At 47.3% G+C, this 26336-nt stretch overlaps 2 protein-coding genes across 8 annotated transcripts in view; both read right to left on the minus strand.

Moving 5' to 3' along the window:
* Positions 1-1208: 1208 nt before the first annotated feature.
* Positions 1209-21849, minus strand: LOC749096 (nuclear pore complex-interacting protein family member B8-like). Of its 6 annotated transcripts, XM_054669074.2 has the most exons (9): positions 21710-21849; positions 18559-18896; positions 16382-16513; positions 11932-12114; positions 8212-8311; positions 7904-8048; positions 3783-3843; positions 3638-3673; positions 1211-2287 (listed from the first exon to the last, which is right to left on the minus strand). In XM_054669074.2, exons 3-9 carry the CDS (start codon positions 16442-16444, stop codon positions 1367-1369), a joined length of 1509 nt encoding a protein of 502 aa, XP_054525049.1. In that variant the 5' UTR covers positions 16445-16513; positions 18559-18896; positions 21710-21849; the 3' UTR covers positions 1211-1366. The 6 variants fall into 6 exon arrangements, with proteins under 6 accessions (XP_054525045.1, XP_054525051.1, XP_054525048.1 ...); XM_054669070.2 differs by lacking the exons at positions 18559-18896; positions 21710-21849 and adding an exon at positions 15580-15673 and having other exon boundaries at positions 1209-2287; positions 16237-16512; XM_054669076.2 differs by lacking the exon at positions 16382-16513 and having other exon boundaries at positions 1210-2287.
* LOC454016 (eukaryotic translation initiation factor 3 subunit C) overlaps positions 11865-26336 on the minus strand; it is a 51255-nt gene continuing 36783 nt past the window's right edge. Inside the window, exons 22-23 of one of the 2 annotated variants that reach the window (XR_008539695.2) lie at positions 22029-22107; positions 19627-21867 (exon numbers count right to left, since the gene is read on the minus strand). The gene's annotated coding sequence lies outside the window, so the exon portion shown is untranslated. Of the gene's footprint in view, positions 12115-19626; positions 21868-22028; positions 22108-26336 lie in introns of those variants that run through there. The other variant, XR_008539696.1, reaches the window with a different exon arrangement.

Consider the following 26336-nt stretch of genomic DNA (forward strand, 5'->3'; position numbering starts at 1 on the left):
AGGATCGCTTGAGCCCAGGAGTTCAAGGCTGCCGTGAGCTATGATTGTGCCTCTGCAGTCCAGCCTGGGTGACAGAGAAAGACCCTGTCTCTTAAAAAAAAAAACAAAAAAAACTTAGATAAGAGGATGCTGTGCCTCCCTGGGGGTCTTCAGTCACCCATGGTCCTGGCAAGAGAGGAGGGCCAGGAGAGAGCTTCACCCACCTGCTGTCCTGCCCATGTGACATCCGCAGGTGCTGCCATGGCCATGACCGTTGTTACACTCGAGCTGAGGAGGCCGGCTGCAGCCCCAAGACAGAGCGCTACTCCTGGCAGTGCGTCAATCAGAGCGTCCTGTGCGGTGAGTCCCCAGCACCACTATGCCACCCACCCCGAGTATCCCCTGGGCATCCTGGCATAGCCAGATGACTTCCGTGCCCCTGTTGCAATAACCACTGCTTCCAACTCTCTATAGAACACCCCTTGGGTATATCTAATGTAAGTGATATTTATTTTATTTATTTTTTGAGTCAGAGTCTCGCTCTGTCACCCAGGCTAGAGTGTGCTGATGTGATCTTGGCTCACTACAACCTCTGCCTCCTGGGTTCAAGCGATTCTCATGCCTCAGCCGCCCAAGTGGCTGGGACTACAGGCATGCACCATCACGCCCAGCTAATTTTTGTATGTTTTTCAGTAGGGGTGGGGTTTCACCAAGTTGGCCGGGCTGGTCTCAAACTCCCCACCTCAAGTGCTCTGCCCGCCTTGGCCTCCCAAAGTGCTGGGATTACAGGCATGAGTCGTGGTGTCTGGCCCTAATGTGAGTGATCTTTAACAATGAGGACTTGAAAAAGAAAACCCTGAAGAAACCTAATTCTTTGATGTCTGGATGACAGAAATGGCATCAGATAATAAACAGTGTAAATGTTTATCAGAAAGAGGCTGGTGGTCGGGACCAGTAGGAGGATCGCTTGAGTCCAGGAGTGCATCTCTACAAAAAAGTTAAAGGATTTTTTAACATTGGCCAGGTGTGGTGGCACACATCTGTGATCCCAGCTACTTGGGAGGCTGAGGCAGGAGGATTGCTTGAAGCCCAGGAGGTTGAGGCTGCAGTGAGCTGTGATCGAGCCACTGCACTCCTGCCTGGGTGACAGAGCAAAACCCAGTCTCAAAAAAAAAATCATCATAATAATAATATTTTACATAACCAACCACTTCTAAAGATTAAAAAAAAACCCCACAATTAATTAAAAACCTCAGGTCCCTCAGGCAATCATACCAGATACTGAAACAAAGCAATAACATAAGGACTGCAGTATTTATTTTATTTTTATATTATTTATTTATTCTTTGTTAGTTTGTTTTTGGAGTGTTGGAGTGTGGGTTTTGTTTTATTTTTTGATTTTTTTCTTTTTTTCGACCCACGGATTTATTCTTATTGCCCAGGCTTGAGTGCGATGGCGTGTTCTCAGCTTACTCAACCTCCGCCTCTTGGGTTTGGGTAATTGTGCCTCGGCCTCCCTCTGCCTCTTGGGCTTGGGCGATTGTTCCACCTCATCCGCCCTCCGCCTCTTGGGCTTCGGTGATTGTTCCACCTCATCCACCCTCCAACTCTTGGGTTTGGGTAATTGTGCCTCGGCCTCCCTCTGCCTCTTGGGCTTGGGCGATTGTTCCACCTCATCCGCCCTCCGCCTCTTGGGCTTCGGTGATTGTTCCACCTCATCCACCCTCCACCTCTTGGGTTTGGGTGGTTTTTCCGCCTCAGCCTCCTGAGTAGCTAAGGGAGGAGTCTTGAGATTATCACCCACTGAGGGTGGAAGAGGAGACGGTGGAAGAGGAGCAAGGAGACACTCCTTCAGATTATCATCCACTGAGGGTGGAAGAGGAGAGGGTGGAAGAGGAGCAAGGAGACACTCCTTCAGATTATCATCCACTGAGGGTGGAAGAGGAGAGGGTGGAAGAGGAGCAAGGAGACACTCCTTCAGATTATCATCCACTGAGGGTGGAAGAGGAGAGGGTGGAAGAGGAGCAAGGAGACACTCCTTCAGATTATCATCCACTGAGGGTGGAAGAGGAGAGGGTGGAAGAGGAGCAAGAGGACACTCCTTGATATTATCATCCACTGAGGGTGGAAGGGGACAAAGGAGACATTCGGGAGGTGTCTTGAGGCTCAGGGGGTTATCAGTTATAGAATGCTGTTGAGTTGGAGGAGGTGGCTGGTGGCCCATCCTGTTTTTTAAAGTTTCAGCTGTGAGGTAGGGCCAGTAGGGCAATCCTGAAGAATGACGATTCTCCGCTGCCGCCATTCTGACCTGTAGGGCCGAAGAAGGGAATGTTTTCGCTCATATTCATTTGATGGACAAAATTACCGCCACCAACACGGTCTGCACCTTCTGTTGCTGGTGATAGATTTTTGCACCTTTCCATCCTCCAGGTTTCAAAATAGCAGTATCAGTGTCATAATATCACCCTTCCACTGAGTACTGCCGACAGCTGGGGAGTAAAGAAAAGTCATTGGGACACACTGTTGTCTCCACATGCCACTGTGTCTGTCTGCAAATGTAGGCAGGCTGGGGTCCTGCCACAGGGAAGACAGAGTCATAACAGAGTAATAAAGAAGCATGTTTGAGACACAGGAGTGTCTATGTCTATCCTCATTCCTCCCTCACAGCCATCACCAGAGCATGTTTCTTGCACCAGGTCAACAGACAGTAAGAGAGGCATGAAAAGCCCATTGTCCACACATGTTGCAGCTTCTTTTTGGAGAATGTTTTCCAGGCCTTTTATGTTCTGTCTCTGATTCTCAGAACTCTGCAAGGTCAGTGTGACCACCCTGCTCCAAATCTAAGAAAACAGAGGTTTCCAGAGGAACGAGAAATTGTGCCCAGGGTCACACAGCTTGCAAGAGGCAGAGTGGAAGTTGATTCCAGCTCTGCCTGCAGGCCCCTCTCATTTCCCCTCTGTTTCCCTTCTTGACAAAGGATCTTCTTCACTCTGGAGGTGCCACCCATGAGAACAAAGAGCTCTGGAGAGATGTGGATTCCTGAAGAGCTGCAGGGGAACTGGGAGAGGGTTTTCTGACAGAACAATCTTACCTCAAGAAGTCAGTTAGGCATGGCTGTAATATTTCTTTTCACTCCCAGGTAATACCAAATTGTAAGTGCACTAGGACATAAAGAATACTTTTGTCCATGCAAAAATGAGGTGGGAATTCTAAACAAAGCAAGTTTTAAAACTGTGTTTCACTTCAAGTGTACAAGTCCCATCACGTGTAATCATAGGACTCGGCAGCTTTTGAAGGTACAGAGGCCACACAAGAACCAGCTTAGCTGAGCATCATTTAAGGCCTTCATTTGGAATTGTCCCTGTGGGTAATAAGTTACATTCACTCTTCACTAATTTACAGTCAGGGCCCATTTGCTATTACAAATATGGAACCTCTGACACTTTGAATATTAGATCAGGGGCCCCACTGGGTGGGGATGAAGGTGTTTTTGCACAACACGGTTACCAACAGGGATGGGACTGTGATGCTTGTGGGCAGCCTTTCTCTCTGCCATCTCCCTCTGCAGGGCTTGAGCACAGAGCTGTAGGGAGAAAAATGTATCCATGTCCTGACCTGGCAGACTATGTTCAAAAGCAAGGAAAACAAACAAACTTACCCAGTTGCAAAGAGGCTTTCTTGCAGAAGGGGGGATCTGAAAAAGCCAACACATGAGAAATTGAATGTTGAGAGAGTCTAAGAGCCGTGGCATCATCTGCATCAGCACTGAACTATCCTGCAACTGCGGGGAGGAAGCTCCTTACTTTGCATTTGTGGTAGTCCTCTGCCCGCCGCCGCAACTCTTGCGCACGTTGAAACATTTTCCTATGGATTACAATCACTTTCATCAGATAAAGCACCACTTTCAGGATGATTTTAAATAATCTGCCATGTTTCTGTTATCCTCACAACTGTACCCTTACACAATCTATCTCTACCTAGAAAACGTATTTCAGATGGCTATAAGAGTACAGTCTGAGCCGGTCGCGGTGGCTGACGCCTGTAGTCCCAGCACTCTGGGAGGGCGAGGCGGATGGATCACGAGGTCAGGAGATTGAGACCATCCTGGCTAATACGGTGAAACCCCATCTCTACTAAAAATACCAAAGATTAGCCGGGCGTGGTGGCAGGCACCTGTAATCCCAGCTACTCGGGAGGCTGAGGCAGGGGAATCACTTGAACCTGGGAGGCGGAGGTTGCAGTGAGCCAAGATCACGTCATTGCACTCCAGCCTGGGTGACACAGCCAGACTCCATCTCAGAAAAACAAAAACAAAAAAACTGTACGGTCTGATCCAAACTGTTGCTATATTGATTCCTCCTCTTGCTTACTGCCTGCTGACTTCTGAGATGATAGTTTCCTTCCCCATTCTCAGTATATCCCTAATTCATCCTTCATTGAGCATCTTTTATCATAAAGCTGTATTCTCTTTGTATTAATATCCTTACCGTGTTTCACAGGGCAGAAACAGCTGGGCTTATAAACAGGCATAGTCCTTTTGAAGGATGTGGTTGATCCTACAACAACACACTTTCCTAAGGATGACAACTCACCCCACCCCTAGAATGGCTGGCATGAACCGAGTTTCCACACAGTCTAGCTGGCAATGGGGTCAGGAGACGTTTTGCTACTTCACATCTTTTGGTCACTGGTAAATATTAAGGTACTTTGTTTTCTGTTTTTTGAACTCTCTCTCTCTCTCACGATATGTCTTCTGACCATTTGTTTCTATTTATGCATTTACTGGGTCTAAACATTGTACAAAGGTTAAAAACAACACTCCAATGGGCGTTTCCCAGGAGGGTGGGGTTCAGTTTCTGAACTCAGTTGTAGGTGTGTATTTCTTTCATATCCAATTTCCCATTTTCCTCTGCCTCTGATACCTACCTCTCCTTTTCTGCATGCTCACATTCTTTCATGCTTAGTTTCCTCAGATTAGAAGGGAAAGAAATGCACACACATGATCCACCAGCCCGTGTGGGATTCCCTCTGCTCTTCTGGCATCTGAAGGCTGTGATTCAAAGATCCCCCCTGCAACCTTTCCACAAATGAACCAACTGATTCTCACAACCGAAGGGAGAATGGACACCTCCCATTGAGGGACAAAAAAAAATCACACTCTGGCCTGCTGGCAAGTCACCTGTCATTTCCAGCTCATCTTCATAGTTCCATAGTTAGTCCTATTCTTTAGTAAATATAAAGACTATTAAAAGCTTCTATGAGGTGCACTATGTGTGTCTCTGGGGTCAGTCTTGTGCTTGACACAGCGAAAGATCATTTTAGTTCAGTGTGAAAAACCAGACCTCACCAACTCATCACAACTAACTCCATTGGAAGCAGAGGATTGCTCCTCATCTGACTCCTCCTGTGTGAGACCTGATTCTCAGTCAGAGGCTGATGCCGGAACTGAGACCATCAGCCATAGAGAGATCCTTCCAGAATATGGTGTCATTAACCCCGCAGTTCACTACTGCACTTTGCCATGATTCAGGACTGGAACTCTTGTCATCGACTTTAAAGATCCTGGTTGACAGAAAAGGCAATCTGAATGCTGGGCGCATCTATTGAATTACAAATGATCGGAATGGCTCCTAAGTCAGGGTGTTATGTCCTGAAAATACGTGACAACGGCAAACCATCCACCCTGGTGTTGACTGACTTTAACAAGGTTCAGTTCACAGAGATTGAGGGCAGAAAAAGGAAATGGCCTAAAAAGGGTAAGTTTGCTGTGTTGCCCTCACACCACTTGATTCATGGTCCTGATCCTAAGGATCTCACCTGATACTTGGTTTTATAGGAAGGATGTGTAAAATTCCCAGAACGCTAGGAAACAGGGACGAAAACACTTCAAAGAGAAAGTTAATGAACTTGTTTCTGACCACAGGGCATCCTTCAGCACATGCTGTCTGGAGTGGCCTCAAACAAGGAGTGTGTGGTGAGGTGCTGAGAATGCAATGGGAGCAGGGTCCTGTCCCCACGCTACAGAAGCTCACAGTTTAATGCAAATGAGAAGCCAGTGAGGACATCACTACGCCTGCTGTGCACTTGGGAACTAGAAACACAAAACCTGACTCTGGAGGGAAGCTAAGGAAGCATTCTACTCTTGAGTTGACATAAGTGCATCTGAAGCTTCTGATCTCCGATGAGAACAATAGGGGACACCAAACAGAATATAAAACCCATGATTGAATACATCAAATTGCTAACATGGCAGTAAACAGACATGAGGTGAAGATGGAGAAGAAGGAAACCCAGGACGAAAGTCAGCCTCGCATTTGGAACCCATTTCCCTGAGTTTCATTGCTGAATTCCAGAAGGAACTACTGAGATGCAAAGAAGCACAGCAGCTTTTGCACACATGCGTGGGATTAGATGGAAAACAAGTGGATTGAGGGTCTGCCAATGAAAGCGACCCATACTGAAGTCCACTGGCTCTGGTTGAGACCCAGAAGAGTCATGCATCAGAATAGAGGTGGACAGGAAATACCCTGGCCTTTGTAGGGACTGAGCCTGCACCGACGACCTCAATTGCAGCCTGTATGGAGGACCCCTGACCGTCCCGCAGAAGTAGACTCCCATCTCTTCTGCAGCAAGATAACATGCTACTAGGCCTCAATTCATTGCTAAATATTTTTTAACAACTATCTCACATTTAACAAAAAAAGATCAGTCATATGGCAGCAAAATACAATGTAATATGACCAAAACATGAAAGACTGTGAAAATGAATCTGGAGGTGACCCAAGCATTGAATTCAACAATCCAGGCTGGGTGTGGTGGCTCACACTGGGAGGCTGAGGTAGGCAGATCACCTGAGGTCAGGAGTTCAAGACTAGCCTGGCCAACATGGTGAATCCCTGTCTCTACTAAAATTACAAAAATTGGGCTGGGCATGGTGGCTCATGCCTGTAATCCCAGCACATTGGGAGGCCGAGGTGTGCAGATCATGATATCAGGAGTTCTAGACCAGCTTGGCCAATATGGTGAAACCCCGCCTCTACTAAAAATACAAAAATTATCCGGGCATGGTGGCATATGCCTGTAGTCCCAGCTACTCAAGAGGCTGAGGGATAAGAATCGCTTGAACCTGGGAGGTGGAGGTTGCAGCGAGCCAAGATCATGCCACTGCACTCTAGCCTGGGTGACAGAGTGAGACTCTGTCTCAAAAAAAAAAAAAAAAAAAATTTGGCCAAATGTGGTGGCACACACCTGTAATCCAAGCTACTCAGGAAGCTGAGGCAGAATTGCTTCAAACTGGGAGGCAGAGGTTGCAGTGAGCCAAGATTGTACCATAGCACTCCAGCCTGGGCGACAGAGCGAGACTCTATCTCAAAATTAAAAAAAAAAAAGGCTGGCTGTGGTGGTTCACGCCTCTAATCCCAGCACTTTGGGAGGCTGAGGCAGGTGGATAACCTGAGGTCAGAAGTTCGAGACCAGCCTGGACAACATGGTGAAACACCATCTCTAGGAAAAATACAAAAATTAGCTGGGCATGGTGGTGGGCACCTGTAATCCCAGCTACTTGGGAGGCTGAGGCAGGAGAATTGCTTGAACCCAAAAGGCAGTGAGCTGAGATTGTGCCATTGCACTACAGCCTGAGCAACAACAGCAAAGCTCCATCTCAGGAAAAAAAAAAAAAAAGAGAGAAAGGAAAACCAATGCCAGTACTAGCAACTCCTCTTCCCCCGAAAAAATGACAAACAAGAATGTCGGAAGGGAAAGGAATTATACAGCTTAAACTAATGAAGCAGAAAGGACAAACTCAATTTTGAACCCACTGAATTTGCCACAAATATTGTAGAAAATATTCTCAAGGACTTTACAGTTGTCTACTTTGATTGGCACATGGTTCATACAACAGTATTTGTGTCAAGGCACATCTTACTGTTTTTTGGCGGTCTTCCCCTTTCCACTGATTTTGTCATGATGGTTGATTTTCGTTGTCACCTTCATCTTATGGATTTTAGCTCTAACTTTTCTTTTCACATGTCTCCGTAGAGTAATGACGTCTTTCCGGCCAATTTTATTTCCTGGAAAGGAAGAAACTCTTTTCTTTGTGTGCATACAAATGGACCTCAGCCCTTGGTGAGAGTGAGGACAGGAGAAGGTGAGAAACCTGAGGGCAAGAAGCTGTTCTTTCCCTTTCCAGGGCAAACTCATTTCCACACTATGGGGACTCCAACAGAGCCATACCTTCCTGTCTATGTCGGTTGGACCTCCAGGCTCTCTGCTGTACATCTGTGGATCCATCATATCCATTTTCAGACTGGAAGATAGTCTTCAGGAAAGACAACTAGGAAATAATAATATAAGAATGACGGCTGGGCACGGCGGCTCATGCGTATAATCCTAGTACTTTGGGAGGCCGAGGCAGGTGGATCACGGGGTCAGGAGTTCAAGACCAGCCTGGCCAAGATGGTGAAACCCCGTCTTTACTAAAAATACAAAAATTAGCCGGGCATGGCAGCGGGCGCCTGTAATCCGAGCTACTCGGGAGGCTGAGGCAGAGAACCGTTTGAAGCTGGGAGGCGGAGGTTGCAGTGAGCCGAGATCACACCACTGCACTCCAGCCTGAGCGACAGAATGAGACTCTGTCACACACACACACACACACACACACACAAACACAAAAGAATGACATGAGGCTGGCACGGTGGCTCACTCCTGTAATCCCAGCACTTTGGGAGGCCGAGGCAGGCGGATCACCTGAGGTCGGGAGTTTGAGACCAGCCTCACCAACATGGAGAAATGCTGTCTCTGCTAAAAATACAAAATTAGCCAGGCATGGTGGTGCATGCCTGTAATCCCAGCTAGTCGGGAGGCTGAGGCAGGAGAATCACTTGAACCCAGCAGGAAAAGGTTGTGGTGAGCTGAGATTGTGCCATTGCACTCCAACCTGGGCAACAAAATTGAAACGCTGTCTCAAAAAAAAAAAAAAAAAAAAAAAAGTCCAGGTGCGGAAGCTCACGCCTGTAATCCCAGCACTTTGGGAGGCTGAGGCGGGTGAATCACAAGGTCAAGAGATGGAGACCATCCTGGGCAACATGGTGAAACCCCGTCTCTACTAAAAATACAAAAATTAGCTGAGCATGGTGATGCACGCCTGTAGTCCCAGCTACTCGGGAGGCTGAGGAAAGAGAACTGCTTGAACCCAGGAGGCAGAGGTTGCAGTGAGCCAAGATCCCACCACTGCACTCCAGCCTGGTGACAGAGTGAGACTCCATCTCAAAAAAAAAAAAAAAAAAAAAAAGACATGAATATACTTCACACAACGGAACTGTACACTTCAACACGGTTAGATGGTAATTATCATCTTATAAGTATTTTACCACAGGTTATCATGTTTCACAACTTGAAAAGGAAGTAATTACCTTCAGCTCTCTGAGTTCTAGAATTTGTAACATTTCACCCCCTGCTCCTTCCTGATCTGCACTGGAGCATCTTCCTTCTGTCCCTGCTCTACTCAGAGTTCACTTTCCCTTCCCTCACATCAGCTTCATTGAGGCTGGTTTGAACTTAACGCAAAACATTCTCACTAATGACTGAATTCCCACCAAGATTTCCATATTATCACAGTATGCTTTTAATCTTCTAAGATATTAAATATTTGTTCTCATCATAGCGAAAATGCAATGCAAATCCCATCTCAGATGTGGGTCAGATACCTATGAATCTCCTGAGGTAGTCATTGAAATGACTTTTTTCTTGAGATGGAGTGTCACTCTCAACCATGCTGAAGTGCAGTGGCGCTACCTTGGCTCACGGCAACCTCCACCTCCCAGATTCAAGCGATTCTTGTGCCTCGGCCTCCCAAGTAGCTGGGATTACAGGTGCCTGCTACCATGCCTGGCTAATTTTTGTCTTTTCAGTAGAGATGGGGTTTCACCATGTTGGCCCATCTGGTCTTGAACTCCTGACCTCAAGTGATCCACCTGCCTCAGCCTCCCAAAGTGCTGGGATTACAGGCATGAGCCACCACACCTGGCCTGAAATAATATCTTTCAAATTCTTTGTAGAATTTGTTTTTTCCTGATTTCTGCACATAGGATCAAAAAAAAAAATCATGTACTAGGATTTCGAGAGAAGCAATGGGTAATCTAAAAAGATGAAAAGAGCAACCACGTCAATCCCACAACTACTGCTACATTTCATAGGAAAGGTAGCTGGCCCAGTTTGGAGCTAGGAGAAATGTCAAACACATGAAGAAATGACAAGCAAAGAAATGCCATCACGCATGAATGCTTCATGGCACCCATGATGTCCCTGCTTAGGAGGTAATGGTATAGATGACTAGATGACAAGGACAAAGATGAGAGGTGAGAAGTTGTCCAAGTCCAACAGCTCAACTGAACTTTCCTAAATGGAATTGTTAAAAAGTGGTAAATTTAACAACTTCCCCTGGCTCACGTGGTGGCTCACGCTTGTAATCCCAGCACTTTGGGAGGCTGAGGCGGGTGGATCATTTGAGGTCGGGTTTTGAGACTAGCCTGGCCAACATGGTAAAACCCCGACTCTACTAAAAATACAAAAATTAGCTGGGCATGGTGGTGGGCACCTGTAATCCCAGCTACTTGAGAGGCTGAGGCAGGGGAATCGCTTGAAGCCAGGAGGTGGAGGTTGCAGTGAGCCGAGATCACACCATTATACTCCAGCCTGGGCAACAGAGGGAGACTCGTCTCGGGGGTGAGAAGAAAAAAAAAAAAAAGCTTCCTCCAATTTATACCGAAAATTCTCTGTTCAGGACTAAGTGGCATAGAGAATGTTAAATGTGCCTAGATATCTTCATAACTCATATATTTTCTGCTTTCTACATATCTTGAAAGGCAGTGCCAAATGACGTGTAATTATCTAGGTGGTTAAACTGAAACATACTTCCTCTTCCCTTGAATATAAAAAAGCATTGTGGTATTAGTACTTTCATCTTGGATCATTGTTCAGAAGGAGGTTCAGCCCCCAGACGACCACATTTTTACTGTCATGAATGGCAAGACAAAATGTAGAGCTCAACTTACCCAAAGGAAAAAAGGCTCAAAAGACAAATTATGGCACAACTTAGCAGCCAAATTCTTACCAAGTACAGACTTTTGACATACTGATCTCTCTCCAGTTGCAAGTGGGAACATGCACTTTGAATGATGTCATTCAAAATTACCCTGCCCAGACACACTTTTCATTGATTCTCTTGGAGGGCAGTTCTAAGAGATTCTCTGGGGCTTCCTCTGCATCATGAGACGCAGTGCAGTTCTGCCCTTCACCTTCCGGCAGTTTGTCACCTCGTCCCTATGACCTCAGAGGAACTTTGTCTCAGGCCAATTGTTTGTTCCTTGGCCTCTTTCATTTCCCCTAAAAATCATTTGCTGCCCCTCTAAATGGCCTACATCTCCATCTATCTCCCTCTCCCCTCAGAAGAGGGTGCTCTTTAAGCATCAACCATCCGGCCCTTCTAGCAGTCTCATTTTTCAGCTGGTTCCCATGTTTATGCCTGTTCTATGTTTTTCTTTTCCTGTTAAGCTGTCTGTCGTCAGCTCATTTCTGCAGTGAATCTTCAGAGAGGAGATTGGAAGCTTTCCTTCCACCCATACGATAGAACTATAAAGCAGAAGAGTTTAGAAAGAATTTCCTATTTAAGTGACGACACCTCATACTCCATTTGTGATAAATAGCACAAAGGTTAAAAAAACTTATTTTTGACCAAAAGCTCTGTTGACATTCTATTAAACAAACACCGACCTATTTAATTTTCATAATGTAAATGGCAGACATTTTCATAATTCTTATGCTAATAAATCATTTCCCTGATTGTTTGGGTAAAACCACATATTCATAATGAAGTCCAGAAATGTGAATTGTTTTATATAATTTATTCTTATTTGTGATTACAAGTATACCTCTACAGAAAGTTAGTATACTCACACAAAGGTAATTTGTGCAGAAGAGAATGGTAAATGTGTAAGGTCTCAGAAACTCAATAATGATAATTATCAAATTATCCAATTTTTGTGGAGATGGGGTTTTGCCATGTTGGCCAGGGTGGTCTCGAACTCCTCCACAAAAGTCAGTCTCACGATGACGATAGACAGCCAGAGTATTGATAACCTGGAATAATAATAGTTGAAATAATGAAAAGGTCAATGACACCGACAATATTTCACTCAGAAAGAATCATCCTTAGAAACCGTCAACCTCCTCCAAAAGGTAACCACATCCCTCAGATATCACTGTGGGATTCCACTGCTACAAAAAAGAACAGAAGTTAGAAGTCTCATGTTTTTCAGATGGCTGGTAGTGTTTTTAGGCATTGCAAATGTGGGGTGCTGTCTTTCTTGGTATAAAACAGGGATATCCAATCTTTTGACTTCCCAGCCTATATTAAAAGAAGCAAAGTTGTCTTGAGCCACACATAACATACACTACCACTAACAATAGCTGATGATCTAAAAAAAAACTCTTTTTTTTTTTTTTTTTTTTGGAGACAGAGTTCCGCTCCACTCAGTCGCCCAGGCTGTAGTGCAGTGGTGCAATCTCGGCTCACTGCAACCTCCAGCTCCTGGGCTCAAGCCATTCTCCTCCCTCAGCCTCCCGAGTAGCTGAGATTACAGGTCTCTGCCACCATGCCCGACTAATTTTTGTATTTTTAGTAGAGATGAGGTTTCACCATGTTGGCTAGTCTGGCCTTGAACTCCTGATAGGCGATCTGCCTGCCTCGGCCTCCCAAAGTGCTAGGATTACAGGTGTGAGCCACCGTGCCCAGCCATTTTTTTTTTTGTTTTTGCTTTTGTTTGGTGTTTTGTTTTTGAGATGGGGTCCCACTCTGTCACCCAGGCTGGAGTGCAGTGGCGTGCTCTCGGCTCACTGCAACCTCTGCCTCTCAGGTTCAAGTGATTCTCCTGCCTCAGCCTCCTGAGTAGCTGGGAGTACAGGTGCCTGACAATGCACTCAGCAAATTTTTGTATTTTTTGTGGAGATGGGGTTTTGCCATGTTGGCCAGGGTGGTCTCGAACTCCTGACCTCAGGTAATCTGCCCGCCTCAGCCTCCCAAAGTGCTGGGATTACAGGCATGAGCCACTGTACCTGGCCAAAATCTCCTAAAGTTTTAAGAAAGTTTACAAATTTGTGTTGAATTGCATTCAAAACTGTCCTGGGCCACATGCAGCCCGTCACTCATGGCTAAGACAAGCTAAGTATAAAGTAATTATCTTTTCTTTTTGTTTGGAGACAAAGTCTTGCTCTGTCACCCAGGCTAGATTGCAGTGGCATGATCTCAGCTCACTGCAACCTCCGCCTCCCGGGTTCAAGCGATTCTCCTGCCTCAGCTACTGAGTAACTGGGATTACAGGCGCCTGCCACCGCACTCGGCTAATTTTTGTATTTTTAGTAGAAACAGGGTTTCACCAACTTGGCCAGGCTGGTCTCCAACTCCTGACCTCATGATCCACCTGCCTCGGCCTCCCAAAGTGCTGGGAATACAGGTGTGAGCCACTGCACCTGGCCAGTAGTTATCTTTTCTTTAAAGTTATTTACTTGTTTTTTAAATTGATGTATAACATTGGATGCATTTATTATATATCACATGGTAAAAGAATCCCTCTAAATAATACTTCTCTCTTGGATTATATGAATCTTTGTCATTTAAAGCTCAGCATAAGTAAAAAAAAACCACACACACACACAAAGAGATTACTTCATTCACAAATAAGTATCAAATTTTACTGCTTAAAAATTAACAAGGTGGGCCGGGCGTGGTGGCTCACGCCTGCAATCCCAGCACTTTGGGAAGCCGAGGTGGGTGGACCATGAGATCAGGAGATTGAGACCATCCTAGCTAACACGGTGAAACCCATCTCTACTAAAATCACAAAAAATTAGCAGGGCATGGTGGCACGCGCCTATAGTTCCAGCTACTTGGGAGGCTGAGGCAGAAGAATCACTTGAACCCGGGAGGCAGAGGTTGCAGTGAGCCGAGATCGCACCACTGCACTTCAGCCTGGGTGACAGAGCGAGACTCTGTCTCAAAAAAAAATTACCAAGGCGGAGATCATGAAAATGGCATGAATAGTGTGGGATTTCTCTAAGATTGTTGATATTAATTCCATTAGACTCTTATGTGAGTGAAGATGAAGACTTCCCCTGAGTAAGTTCAGACAGCTTGTGATAACATTTCTACATCGATTCCTCAGGATTTAACTATATATTCTTGAAAACATCTCAATTTTAAATGTTTCTTTCAAGATGGTGAATTAAACAGAGATAGCCCTTCATCAGGTTGAACTCAGCATATGCTGAGTCTGAAATGGAAATGATGGAGTTAGAGAACCATACAACAATGGTAATGATTTCAGAAACATGGTGTTGAGCAGAACAAAGCAGACACAAAAGAGTACCTATGGCATGGCATGCATCTGTATACGCGAAATTCCAGAATAAGCAAGCTAACCTATGATAAGAAAGACACTGGCTGGGAAGAGTGAGAGTTCACTTTCTGGGGTGACATAATAGTGTAGATCTTGGCTGGGCACGGTGGTTCACGCCTGTAATCCCAACGCTTTGGGAGGCCGAGGCGGGCGGATCACCTGAGGTCGGGAGTTCAAAACCAGCCTGACCAACATGGAGAAACCCTATCTCTACTAAAAATACAAAATTAGCTGGGAGTGGTGGCACATGTCTGTAATCCCAGCCACTCGGGAGGCTGAGGCAGGAGAATCGCTCGAACCTGGGAAGCAGAGGTTGCGGTGAGCTGATATTGCCCCATTGCACTCCAGCCTGGGCAACAAGGGAGGAACTGTCTCAAAAAAATAAATGAATAAATAAAATAATGTAGATCTTGAAAGGGGGTTGGTTTATGCTGGTGTATGTACCTTCCAAAGTTAGTAAACTTACACTTAAGGTTATATATTTTGGCCAGGCGCGGTGGCTCACGCCTGTAATCCCAGCACTGGGAGGCCGAGGCAGGCAGATCACGAGGTCAAGAGATGGAGACCATCCTGGCGAACATGGTGAAACCCCATCTCTACTAAAAATACAAACATTAGCCAGGCATTGTAATCTGAGCTACTCAGGAGGCTGAGGCAGGACAATTGCTTGAACCCCGGAAGCGGAGGTTGCAGTGAGCCGAGATCTTGCCACTGCACTCCAGCCTGGGTGACAGAGTGAGACTCTGTCTAAAAAAAAAAAAAAAAAGTCATCAAACCAGATGACACAAATCAAATGACATTTCACTTTGTTTCGGTCCATTTTGTTTGTTAGAGACAAGAGTGCAGCGGGGCCATCTCGGCTCACTGCAACGTCCAGCTCCTGGGCCCAAGCGATCCTCCCACCTCAGCCTCTCCAGTAACAGGGATAACAGGTACGCACCACCAGGCCCAACTAATCTTTTTTGGAATTTTTTGTAGAGATGGGGTTTCGCTATGATGCCCTGGCTACTCTTCAACTCCTGGACTCGAGTGATCTGCCCACCTCGGCCCCCTAAAGTGCTGGGATTACAGGCCTGAGCTGTGTAATTTCATGCCGCGTGACACAGCCCAGTAAAAAGGAAGAAACCCCGCGGGTCCAGCGTCTACTCACAGGGGTGGGATGATGGCTGATAAATCCCAGCAGGAGCCAAAAGAGGAGCCACCACCGCAGCCGCAGCCGCATGTCCTGGTCCTTTCAGGGCGCCCTGAGGCGGCCAGGACAGAGGTGGAGGTGGCTTAGGGCAGGGGGGAGGGAAGGGGACAGGGACCGGGGCGGATCTGAGTTGGGGAGGGGGAGGGGAGGGGGAGGGGAAGGGGAGGGGAAGGGGGGAAGTAAGGGAAGGGAAAGGAGGAGAAGGGGGCTGTTGGGCACCTGGAGGAGGTGGAGGAGGAGGACGAGGAGAAGAAGAAAGGGGTCTGGGAAAGGATCCGGTTCAAATTAAGTTCTCAAGCGCTGGTGGAAGGTTTAGCTACAGGTCACGGAGAAGATCAGGGAAGCAACAGGACACGCGGGGCAAGGGAGCGTGAGGCTTAGGAGCAATTAGAGGGAGACAAAAAGGTTCTGCTATCCACCAAACCTTCTTCGGTCTGGGCCCTCCCTTGGCAACCCTGGGGCTTTATACTCCCTCTCCACCAATCCCTGATGACCCCGGTGGTGCCTCACAATGGACAACGCCAAGTAGCGCCCGCATCATTCCAATGACCCCTCCCCCATCTCAGTCTCCCACACTCCTCGCAAGGACAGGTCCTCTCTGGAACCTTCACAAACCTGATTTCTGGTCCTCCCCAACCAGCTCCCTGTCCCTGCTTCTGGGCGCTCCTTCCTTCCTGAGCTCCCAGGGTTCCTCAAGGTCACTTTTGGCGACAAAACATAAAAAACAAATGATGGCAGGATGGCAGGAAGAACCTCATACCCAAGCAGGGTGCCAGGTTTTACAGCCTCCGCTCAGCCATTCATATCCTAAGCAACAAAACATCAGCAGGATGCGGAAGGTCCCGATAGTAAACCATCTCCATCACATCCATGTAGCCATCCGTCCATCAACCTGTATCTCAGGAACAAATGTAGATACATTCATTTTAAGCATGCATGGTACATTTACAAAAATTAACCTGACTTATTTTGTTCCAGCAAATCTCAATATATTTGAGAGCAATCAAATCACACAGCATGTTTCTGATCATATAACTGTGCTAGAAGTCAATGATTAAAAGCTAATTCAAAATTATTATTTGCTTGGAAATTCAAAGTGCCCTTAGAAGACATAAACATAAGAAAGAATCCAAAATGAAACAAGATTGCCTTTCAACTCAATGATAAGATCGTAACATGGCAATAAAATGTCTCCCTCTGGCCTGGGAATTCCTCTTTGTGCCACAAGGTTGTGTGATCGCAAATCACCCCTAACCCACCTAGACATTTTAACATCCGAAACCGAGTGATGATGTCCTTATCTATATCATCTTACTGCCTGTGTGTGTGGACTTTAAATTCTGAACCGAAATGAGGGGGAGAAAACCAAGTTGACTTTCATGATTGACCTCTCAGGGATGTCCAAGGAATCTGTGCATTTCAAGAAACAAAGTTCATCAGCTTCTCTCCTAAGGTATTTGCCCACAATACCCAGAGGGCTTGGCAGCATCATGTGTGATGGGTGGGGAGCTCCAAGCAGGTGGGCAGGACCCAGGGGCCTGGTGACCAGGACAGACCCCCACTGTCCATCACCTTTCCTGGCCCTGTCCTCTGCTAAACTTCCCAAAGGCCTTCTGCCCGATCACACAGAGTGTGCCCAAACTCTCTCAGGCCTCTGGCAGCTGAAAACCACTGCTTTAAATCCCTTTACCATTTACTATGACATAAGGTTATTGTAAACAGGAAATATTCTATTGATGCTACAAATGGAAAGCCAATGCCTTTACCATAAATAGAAAAACAACCCTAAGAAGTAAGCAAAACAAAAACAAAACAGGGGCTGGGTGTGGTGGCTCACGCCTGTAATCCCAGCACTTTGGGAGGCCGAGGTGGGCGGATCACAAGGTCAGGAGTTCCAGACCAGCCTGGCCAATATGGTGAAACCCTGTCTCTAATAAAATACAAAAATTAGCCGGGTGTGGTGGTGGGCACCTGTAGTCCCACCTACTTGGGAGGCTGAGGCAGGAGAATAGTTTGAACCCGGGAGGCAGAGTCTGCAGTGAGCCGAGATTGCACCACTGCACTCCAGCCTAGGCGACAGAGCGAGACTCTGTCTCAAAAACAGCAACAACTACAAACAAACAAAAAACAGGGTTAACGAAAGTATGGAATTCAATTCTTTTTATATGCTGCAGCCATGTTCCGGCCCTAGATTTGGCTGGGCATGGTGGCTCACGCCTGTAATCCCAGCACTTTGGGAGGCTGAGGCAGGCGGATCACAAGGTTAGGAGTTCGAGACCAGCCTGACCAACATGGTGAAACCCCGTCTCTACTAAAAATACAAAAATTAACCAGGCATGGTGGCACACGCCTGTAATCCCAGCTACTCAGGAGGCTGAGGCAGGACAATCCCTTGGACCCGGGAGGCGGAGGTTGCAGTGAGCCGAGATCGTACCATTGCACTCCAGCCTGGGTGACAGAATGGAATGAGATACTGTCTCAAAAAAAAAAAAAAAAAAAAAAAAAAAAGAAGCCCTAGATTTCAGTTGTGTTGGTTGTAAAAGGAGAGACCAAGTAAGTGGGGGTTGAAGTCAGATTAGAGCAAAAGTGAATGGCAGAGAGTAGTATAATGTCCATGAAGGGCTGCTAGAGTCACCGTGATCATAGCCCAAGCAGAGACAGGGAAAGGAAGATGTGAGCAGAGTTTGGGGTCTTGAACAATGGAGGTTATTCGTGCAGCCCAGGAAAGGCTCCCCAAAGCCAGGATCAACCTCCCTTGCAGGCGGTCCCTCATGGAGGCATGGCCAGGCACCTTAGATTTGAGACCAGCTATGTTGCTGCTGACCAGCTGTGTGACCCTGGGCTGGTTTCCTTCCATACAATGGGAGTGCCAATGGCTGCAAGTATGCAAAGACCGTCTGAGGATAGGAGGAAGCAATATGTTGAGCACCCGTGTACCTGAGTGTCATCACCTCCCAAGGGCATCCTTCGTTCCAGAGCTGGCACCTTGGAAGGCCCTTGGTCACTGAAGGCAGTGATGATGGTAACAGCAGTAAATCATCATTTACGGCTGATGAGGGAAGGCCAGGGGTAGGGCTCCTAGGTCCTGGATAAGAATGAGGGTCTGGGCACTCCTGGGGACAGCTGAGTGGTAGGACTCCTGGGTCCCCAGGGGGCAGGTCCATCTTCAGTGGCATTGGGCCTAGGCTGGGATGCTGAGTTATCCACTGGAGCATCAGCAGTACAGGCAGGCACAGACGCAGTGGATCCATCGGAGGTGGCAGGTGTAGGATCATCTGGTGAGCAAGTGGAGTCACCAAGCCTGGCTGACCACTACCCCCACTATCCCCACAGACGATGCCCTGTCCCTTGCCTCATGCTCCGGCAGGGTACAGGCTCGCACCTGGGGCCTCATGGAGCATCTCTCTAAGACCTCTGTGTCCTGGTCATTGAATGGGCACTTGAGTCACCCAGGGCCATTGGAACAAAGAGGAAGAATCAGGCCCCACGATGTTTTGGGAGAGTGTTTAGCACAGGAAAATGCACAGAATACATGCACGACATGGGGGCACTGTCAGTGTGGGAGCAATAGTTTGCAACCTCCAGCCCTAATCTGAGCACTCTCACCTGTGCAATCTGAAAGGAACAGGAGACTTGCAGGAAAAAGAGTGCCTGGATTTAACTTAAAGGAACTAAAATGTTGGAATTTTTACTCTTGATATCCTTCCAAATCAACTCTCTCAATGTTCCCATCCTCAGAACTATCATATGGGGTAACTGAGGCAGTCAGAGATTTACTGACTCAATGTCACTCAGTTGATTCTGAGTTCACTGCTGATTACATCTGACCAAACTGCTTTTTCTGAAGTCTACTCCGTTTCATCATGCTGGTGATGATTTTGTGCAGCTCTGGGACAAACTCCACCTGGCTGAGGATAAAGCAAATCTGCGGTGACTTAGTCCTCCTGTCATTTCCCATCAGTTCCCCACTCTCCTCCTCTGCCCCTCCACAGTCTCCCATGCAGGCTGACACCATATGACGGCCTTAATGGAGTCCACCGAGTATTTCAGGTTCTCTCCTGGGCCACTTGAAAGTGGATGTACCCATGGGATTTGCTTTGACCCAAGAGATGTGAGTGGAAGTGAAGCGTGTCACCTCGAGGCAAAAGAGTTGGGAGCCATTGAGACTGGCCACCCTCTCCTTCATCTCTTAGAGCAGCTGACAGCTCCCATATGGAGGCTGCTCCTTTATTCTCGTGGCAGGATGAGGGCATGTGGGGCACAGGGCACAGGAGAGCCATGGAGGATGTGCAGCATGGGCAGGAAAAGAGCCTTCAGTGGTGTACATTTCCATCGTTTGGGGCTGTTTCTTACCTACAGTGATACCTAGCCCATCCTAGCAGGCATGCACCATCTACCCCACGCTCTGTGATGCAGACTAGCCTGCCGTCAGAACATGAACTGGTGGTCAGACACACGTAGGTTTCAGTTCCAGCTCTGCCTCTTATTGACTGTAACCTCAGGCTTAACTTTCAGTCTCTGAGCCTCAGTTTCAACTCTGTAAAATGAGGTGGCTATACCATCTCAGGTTGCAGAGAGAATTAAATGAAATATAAGTGCATGTAGAGCATTGAACCCAGGGCCTGGCACACACAGTGAGTACTCAATGTTAGCCATGTAGCTTCATGATGCATACTGATTGTCAATATTCAGACAATCCAGTAAAGTATTACCAAAAATAAAAGTAAACTTATTTGCATATGTATTCTTTCAATCTTTATTTTTAAACAGGGTAAAACTATGCATATTCTTTCATAGCCAGTGTTTTTCTCTTCATAGTATATTGTTAAAATAATTTTATCTTGGACCGGGTGCAGTGGCTCACACCTATAGTCCCAGCACTTTGGGAGGCCACGGTGGGCAGATTACGAGGTCAGGAGTTGACACGAGCCTGGCCAATATGGTGAAACCCCATCTCTACTAAGAATACAAAAATTAGCTGGGCATGATGGTGCACACCTGTAGTCCCAGCTACTCAGAGGCTGAGGCAGAGGAATTGCTTGAACCCGGAAGATGGAGGTTGCAGTGAGCCAAGATTGTGCCACTGCACTCCAGCCTGGGTGACAGAGTGAAACTCTGTCTCTCTCTCTCTCTCTATATATATGTGTGTGTGTGTGTGTGTGTGTGTGTGTATCTATATAAATCTCAAAAATAAAAGATCATTTTTGAGATTATCATTTTAAAAGACAAGATAATGTTCAACTTAATGACTAATTTAATTATTACTATTGGACTTTTTGTAGACTGCACAGAGCATTCAAAACAAATGAAGGAGAATAAAAAATATGTATTACATGTTGTAAAATAAATGTGATGTGGTTAATTCTCTTATTCAAAATTATAGAACATATATATGTACTATAGAATGTATTTCTTATTATGAGTCATGTTAAAAAGTAGTTTAGAAGCTGTTGATTTGAATTTCCTTTTCAAATTTTGCAGGATAATTTTTTTTTTTTTTTTTGACAGAGTCTCGCTCTTTCGCACAGTCTGGAGTGCAATGGCGTGATCTCGGCCCACTAAAACCTCCACCTCCTGAATCTAAGCAATTCTCCTGTCTCAGCCTCCTGAGTAGCTGGGACTACAGGCTCACACCACCATGCCCGGCTAATTTTTGTATTTTTAGTAGGGACGAGGTTTTGCCATATTGGTCAGGCTGGTCTTGAAGTCCTGGCCTCAGGTGATCCACCAGCCTCAGCCTCCCAAAATGCTGGGATTACAGGCATGAGTCACCACGCCCAGCCTAAACTTGGCAAGATAATAAATAACCTTTTTAAGTGTCGTTGGGCACTTGTCTGGTTGTTTTTCTTTAGGTTACCATGCCAGCAATGATTCCTTTTGAGTTTCTGACAGAAGATAGTGGTTTTCATCCAAATAAGTCAACTACTCTACCCCATCCCTAAGCCACTTGTATGGAAAGAAAAAGAGGAAGAAGCCAGTACTGTGACTGTGTAAGCTTCCCCCAGCATCACCCGCTATGAGATGTGTGGCAGCTGAGACCCGGGAACTGCTCAAGGGCACCAGGCCCCATCTGTCTGCACTCACTCACCTTCCTCAGGTACTCGCATGGGCATGTCACTGACTTTACGTGCTGCTGCAGCTCCTTGGTGAGCTGGCCCTGCTCATGGGACAGGAACTGTGGGGTCAGGACAATAGAGAGCTTCACCATTTGCAGAATGAGAACAGGGGCTCATGATCAGTGCCAACCTATTAGATAATTTAAAAAAAATTGTTGAATGAGTGGAAAAACAAGGTGATGTTTGAGTCTATAGTGGTCAAGGGCTTCAGAAAAGGACAGAACCAAGTTCAAATTCCTGTACTTTGAATTTCTACTTCATGCCATGCAAAATTACTTTACCCCTTTTAACCTCAGTTTTCTTCTGTGTGAAACAGGAACAATAGTTTCATTCGTCATTCACTTTCTCTCAAGGTTTCACGAGATCATACCTATAAAACATCCAAGTCATTTAAATGTATCATCATTTCTGTCATAATTAGTGGGATCCATTTCACCATTATTGGATATACAGTTCTGTGCCTGAAACCTACAAAAAAAGAAAATGTTAAGTCTAAAAAGCATTAGTGATTTCTCATTTTTTTATTATTAATTATAACCCTATTTAATCACACAAGGCCTTGTCCGTGGCAGGTGCTCAATAAACACTTGTCGAATCAATGCATGTGGGCTCTGCAGCCACACTGTTTAGATTCTATTCTGCCTCCACCACTTATCAGCTGTGTGATCTGGGTAAGATAATTCACCTCTTTATGTCTGCACTTCCCTCTCCATAAACTATATATAATGAGAATCCTTAGCTCATTCAGTTGTGGTGAGGGGTGAATGATTTGGCACACAATCCCAGCTACTCGGGAGGCTGAGGCATGAGAATCGCTTGAACCTGGGAGGCAGAGGTTGCAGTGAGCCAAAATTGTGCCACTGCACTCCAGCCTGGGCGACAGACTGAGACTGTGTCTCAGAAATAAAAATAAAAATAAACAAAAATCAATGAACTAAAAACCAATTTCTAGTGGTTTCTAATCAGGAAAAAATGGTTCAAGAAACTGCTAAGCGAGATCAAGCAAAACAAAAAAATCTATTAAGATAATGTTTTTATAACTCGTATTTAAAACATTGTTGATTCATTCTTTATTTTTATTTTTATTTCGAGACGGAGTCTCACTCTGTCACCCAGGCTGGAGTGCAGTGGCAGGATCTCCGCTCAGTTCAAGCGATTCTCCTGCCTCACCCTCCCGAGTAGCTGGGATTACAGGCGCCCGCCACCACGCCCAGCTAGTTTTTGTATTTGTAGCAGAGACCGGGGTTTCACCATGTTGGCCAGGCTGGTCTCCAACTCTCGATTTCAGGTGATCACCCCCTGCCTGGGCCTCCCAAAGTGCTGGGATTACAGGCTTGAGCCGCCGCGCCCGGCCCTTGTTTTGTTTTCTAGATTGAAGAAAGGTTTTTCTCAGAAGTTATCTAGAATTTACACCGATTTGGTAAAGCACGCTTTTGTGAACAAAGGTGGGTGGAAGCGTTTGTTTTTCCTCCCTATTTGATCCTTCTAAAGTTTGGAAACTATTCATAAATACTCTTATTTTCATGTACATATGTTCTCTTTATAAGCAGGCTACAATCAGAAAGATTGGTTATATTATCAAGGCTTCGACTGAAACATCCTATTTAAGAACATGCAGAAAATTCCTGGCTTTGAGTTTGCAGCCTTACGTTACAGTCAGGGGGAAACTGTCACTCCCCGCAGGCCTGAGAACCTTAGAGCTTTTCGGGGAGCAACTTGGCAAGGGGGGGTCCCAGCAGCTGCTCGCGGGCAGGAACCATGGGGCACAGCCCCGGGCGACCCTCGGGCCGGCGGGGGCCTTCCGCTTCCTGGCGTCTTTCTTCCCCGCCCCGCCGGCTGCTGGGGAAGCGGCGGGCGCCCAGTGCCTGGAGGTCGCTCCCTCGCCTCCTCTGGCTGCGGGAAAGGAGAGGCGGCGGCGGCCGGAGCAGGGTGGGCGGCCTGAGTCGAGAGCCCGGCCGGCCCCCGCGAGGAATATGGCGACCTGCGGCGACCGGAGCAGCAGCGGCGTCAGTTGCTGCACCGCCGACTTCTCGGAGCAGCGAAAGCGACTCGCGAGAAGACGCCGCCAAGTGGAACCCGGGCCCTGCGGCCCTGGGAGGGGGCAGCAGCGACACAGCCATGAAGCCCCGGGCGGGGCGCTGGGCGCCAACGAGCGCCACGGCAACCTCCAGACGGCGCCACAGCAACCTCTAGGCAGTGCCCACACCAGCCTACAGGTGGCACCCCTCGCACTGCACCTGCCGCGGCCGCCCCGGGCCGTGAACTGCGCTGTCAGCAGGGCCGCGCTGACCCGGGCGGCCCAGGCCCGCAGCAGCCGAGGAGCCCAGGGGCACTGCCCGGGGTGACGAGAAGGAGAAGACGGTGCCCCAGAAAAAGGCAAGAGCTCAGAGCTCGGGTCCCCGTGCCAGGAATGGCCAGGAGCAGAAGATGGAGAGGTGGAGATGGAGATGGAGAAGCAGCAGGTGGGAAGGAGCGGCGCTCCACCGGTGGGGTCAACATGCGCTGGCTGAGCTTAGAGTATGAAGAGGATGAAGCAAGGCAGAAAGAGCGGAAATGAGAAGGTGCAATGACACAACGGAGCACAATGCAGAATCCAGCCCTAGGACTCCAATAAAGGCTGCGTTTAATTCCAACTCACACCCTCCCACCCCTAATCAGAGAGGATCACGGGAGAGAGAGGACCCGAGGAACACTGGAACCTGAAGGACAGGAATCTGAGGCCAAGACTGATTGCTGGAAATTGTGGGAATCAGGAAAGGAGAAACTGAGGCAGAATGGGGGGATGGAGGGTGGTGGTGGGGGGCAGTGAGCTGGGTTAGGAAGGATTAGAAATCAGAACCTTAGGAAGGATCCAGAAAGGAACTGTCCTTAAGAAGGTGCATGCTGCGGCTGGGTACTGTGGCTCACGCCTGTAATCCCAGCACCTTGGGAGGCCGAGGCGGGCAGATCACCTGAGGTCAGGAGTTCGAGACCAGCCTGGCCAACATGGCGAAACCCCATCTCTACTAAAAATACAAAAATTAGCCAGGAGTGGTGGTGTGCACCCGTAATCCCAGCTACTTGGGAGGCTGAGGCAGGGAGAATTGCTTGAACCTGGGAGGTGGGAGTTGCAGTGAGCTGAGATCATGCCACTCCATTGCAGCCTGGGCAACAAGAATGAGATTCTGTTTCAAAAAAAAAAAAAAAAAAAGAAGAAGAAGGTGCATGCTGGGGATGAAGGAATGGGTTCTAAGACTCAGGGAGTGAGGGAAGGGGAGGGACAGGGGTTGGGGGTGCAGTGGGGTGCTAATGCAGCACCCAAACAGAAGAAGACTGGAGGAAAGCAGGGCCCTTCTCCTCCAACTCCAGCTGCTCCTCTGAGTCCCAGGCCACCTGCTCCTGTGTCTGCCGACCTACTGGCCTGTCTCTGAATCCTGCTGGAATGCCATTCCTCCTGATGTCTGCCCTGCCTCAGACCTTTCACTAACACCACCACCCCTACTGCCCAGGGCCCACCACCCCCACTGCCCCCGACCATAGCCTGCCCCTATCCCAGAAGCCCCTGCTTCCAGCCACATGCCCTAGGTGACCTAAAGGGGACCTGGACATGCAGGGGAAGAGGGTGCTCTTCTGGTTCCTCCTGCTTAGGTATCCCAGTCTCGCAATCATGAGTGTGAGTAAATGTTGGATATGACACAGATTCTATTTCTCAAGCTGTTTCACACTGTGGTTTACCTAACAGTGTTTTGTGGGGTCATCGATGGGGATTTGGTTCTCCCTGCAGACCAAGGACCTCAGCGCAGATTTCTTGAGCAGCATAGAGAGGCTCTGGCCTCACCTGGCCACATCAAGTTCTGGGTCCTGCCTGCCCTGCTTGGCCCAAACACAGCAAGGGTGACAGGAGGGAAACGGGAAAATGGTGACTTTATAATATTGGAAAGGAAGGATTTCATGGCCCAGTGGAACACAACAGAGAACCCAGAAATAAATCCAGGCATTTACAGCCAGCTCATTCTGCACCGAGGCACCAAAAACATACCATGGGGAAACAGATGGTGTCTTCAATAAGTGGTGCTGGGAAAATGAGATATATCTATGTGTGAAGAATAAAACTAGACCCCTGTGCTTCACCACATATAAAAATCAAATCAAAATTAATTAAAAACTTATATGTAAGAAACTACAGGCTGGGCACTGTGGCTCACACCTGTAATCCCAGCCCAGGCCGAGGCGGGAGGATTGCCCGAGCTCAGGCGTTCAAGACCAGCCTGGCCAACATGGCGAAACCCCGTCTCTACTAAAAATACAAAAATTAGCCAGGCGTGGTAGCGCACACTTGTAATCCCAGCTACTAGGGAGGGAGGCGGAAGAATTGCTTGAACCCAAGGGGTGGAGGTTGCAGTGAGCTGGGATTGCGCCACTGCACTCCAGCCTGGGTGACAGAGTGAGACTCCATCTCAAAAGAAAAAAAGAAAAGAAAAGAAAAGAAAAGAAACCACGAAAATATTAGTAGAAAACATTGGGGAAATGCTTTATAACACTTGTCTAGGCAAAGATTTCTTGAGTAAGACTTCAAAAACACAGACAACCAAAGCAAAAATTGATAAATAGAATTACATC

This window comes from Pan troglodytes, chromosome 18 (genome assembly GCF_028858775.2).
Source record: "Pan troglodytes isolate AG18354 chromosome 18, NHGRI_mPanTro3-v2.0_pri, whole genome shotgun sequence".
In the NCBI taxonomy this organism is placed as follows: domain Eukaryota; kingdom Metazoa; phylum Chordata; class Mammalia; order Primates; family Hominidae; genus Pan; species Pan troglodytes.

Coding starts and splice junctions, on each gene's coding strand:
- LOC749096 (XM_054669069.2), bottom strand. CDS start 21,829: ATGGTGAAGCTCTCTATTGTCCTGACCCCACAGTTCCTGTCCCATGAG. Junction 3,844..7,903: donor GGGAAGACCGCCAAAAAACA/GTAAGATGTGCC, acceptor TGTAATCCATAG/GAAAATGTTTCAACGTGCGC. Junction 3,674..3,782: donor AGGACTACCACAAATGCAAA/GTAAGGAGCTTC, acceptor TGGCTTTTTCAG/ATCCCCCCTTCTGCAAGAAA.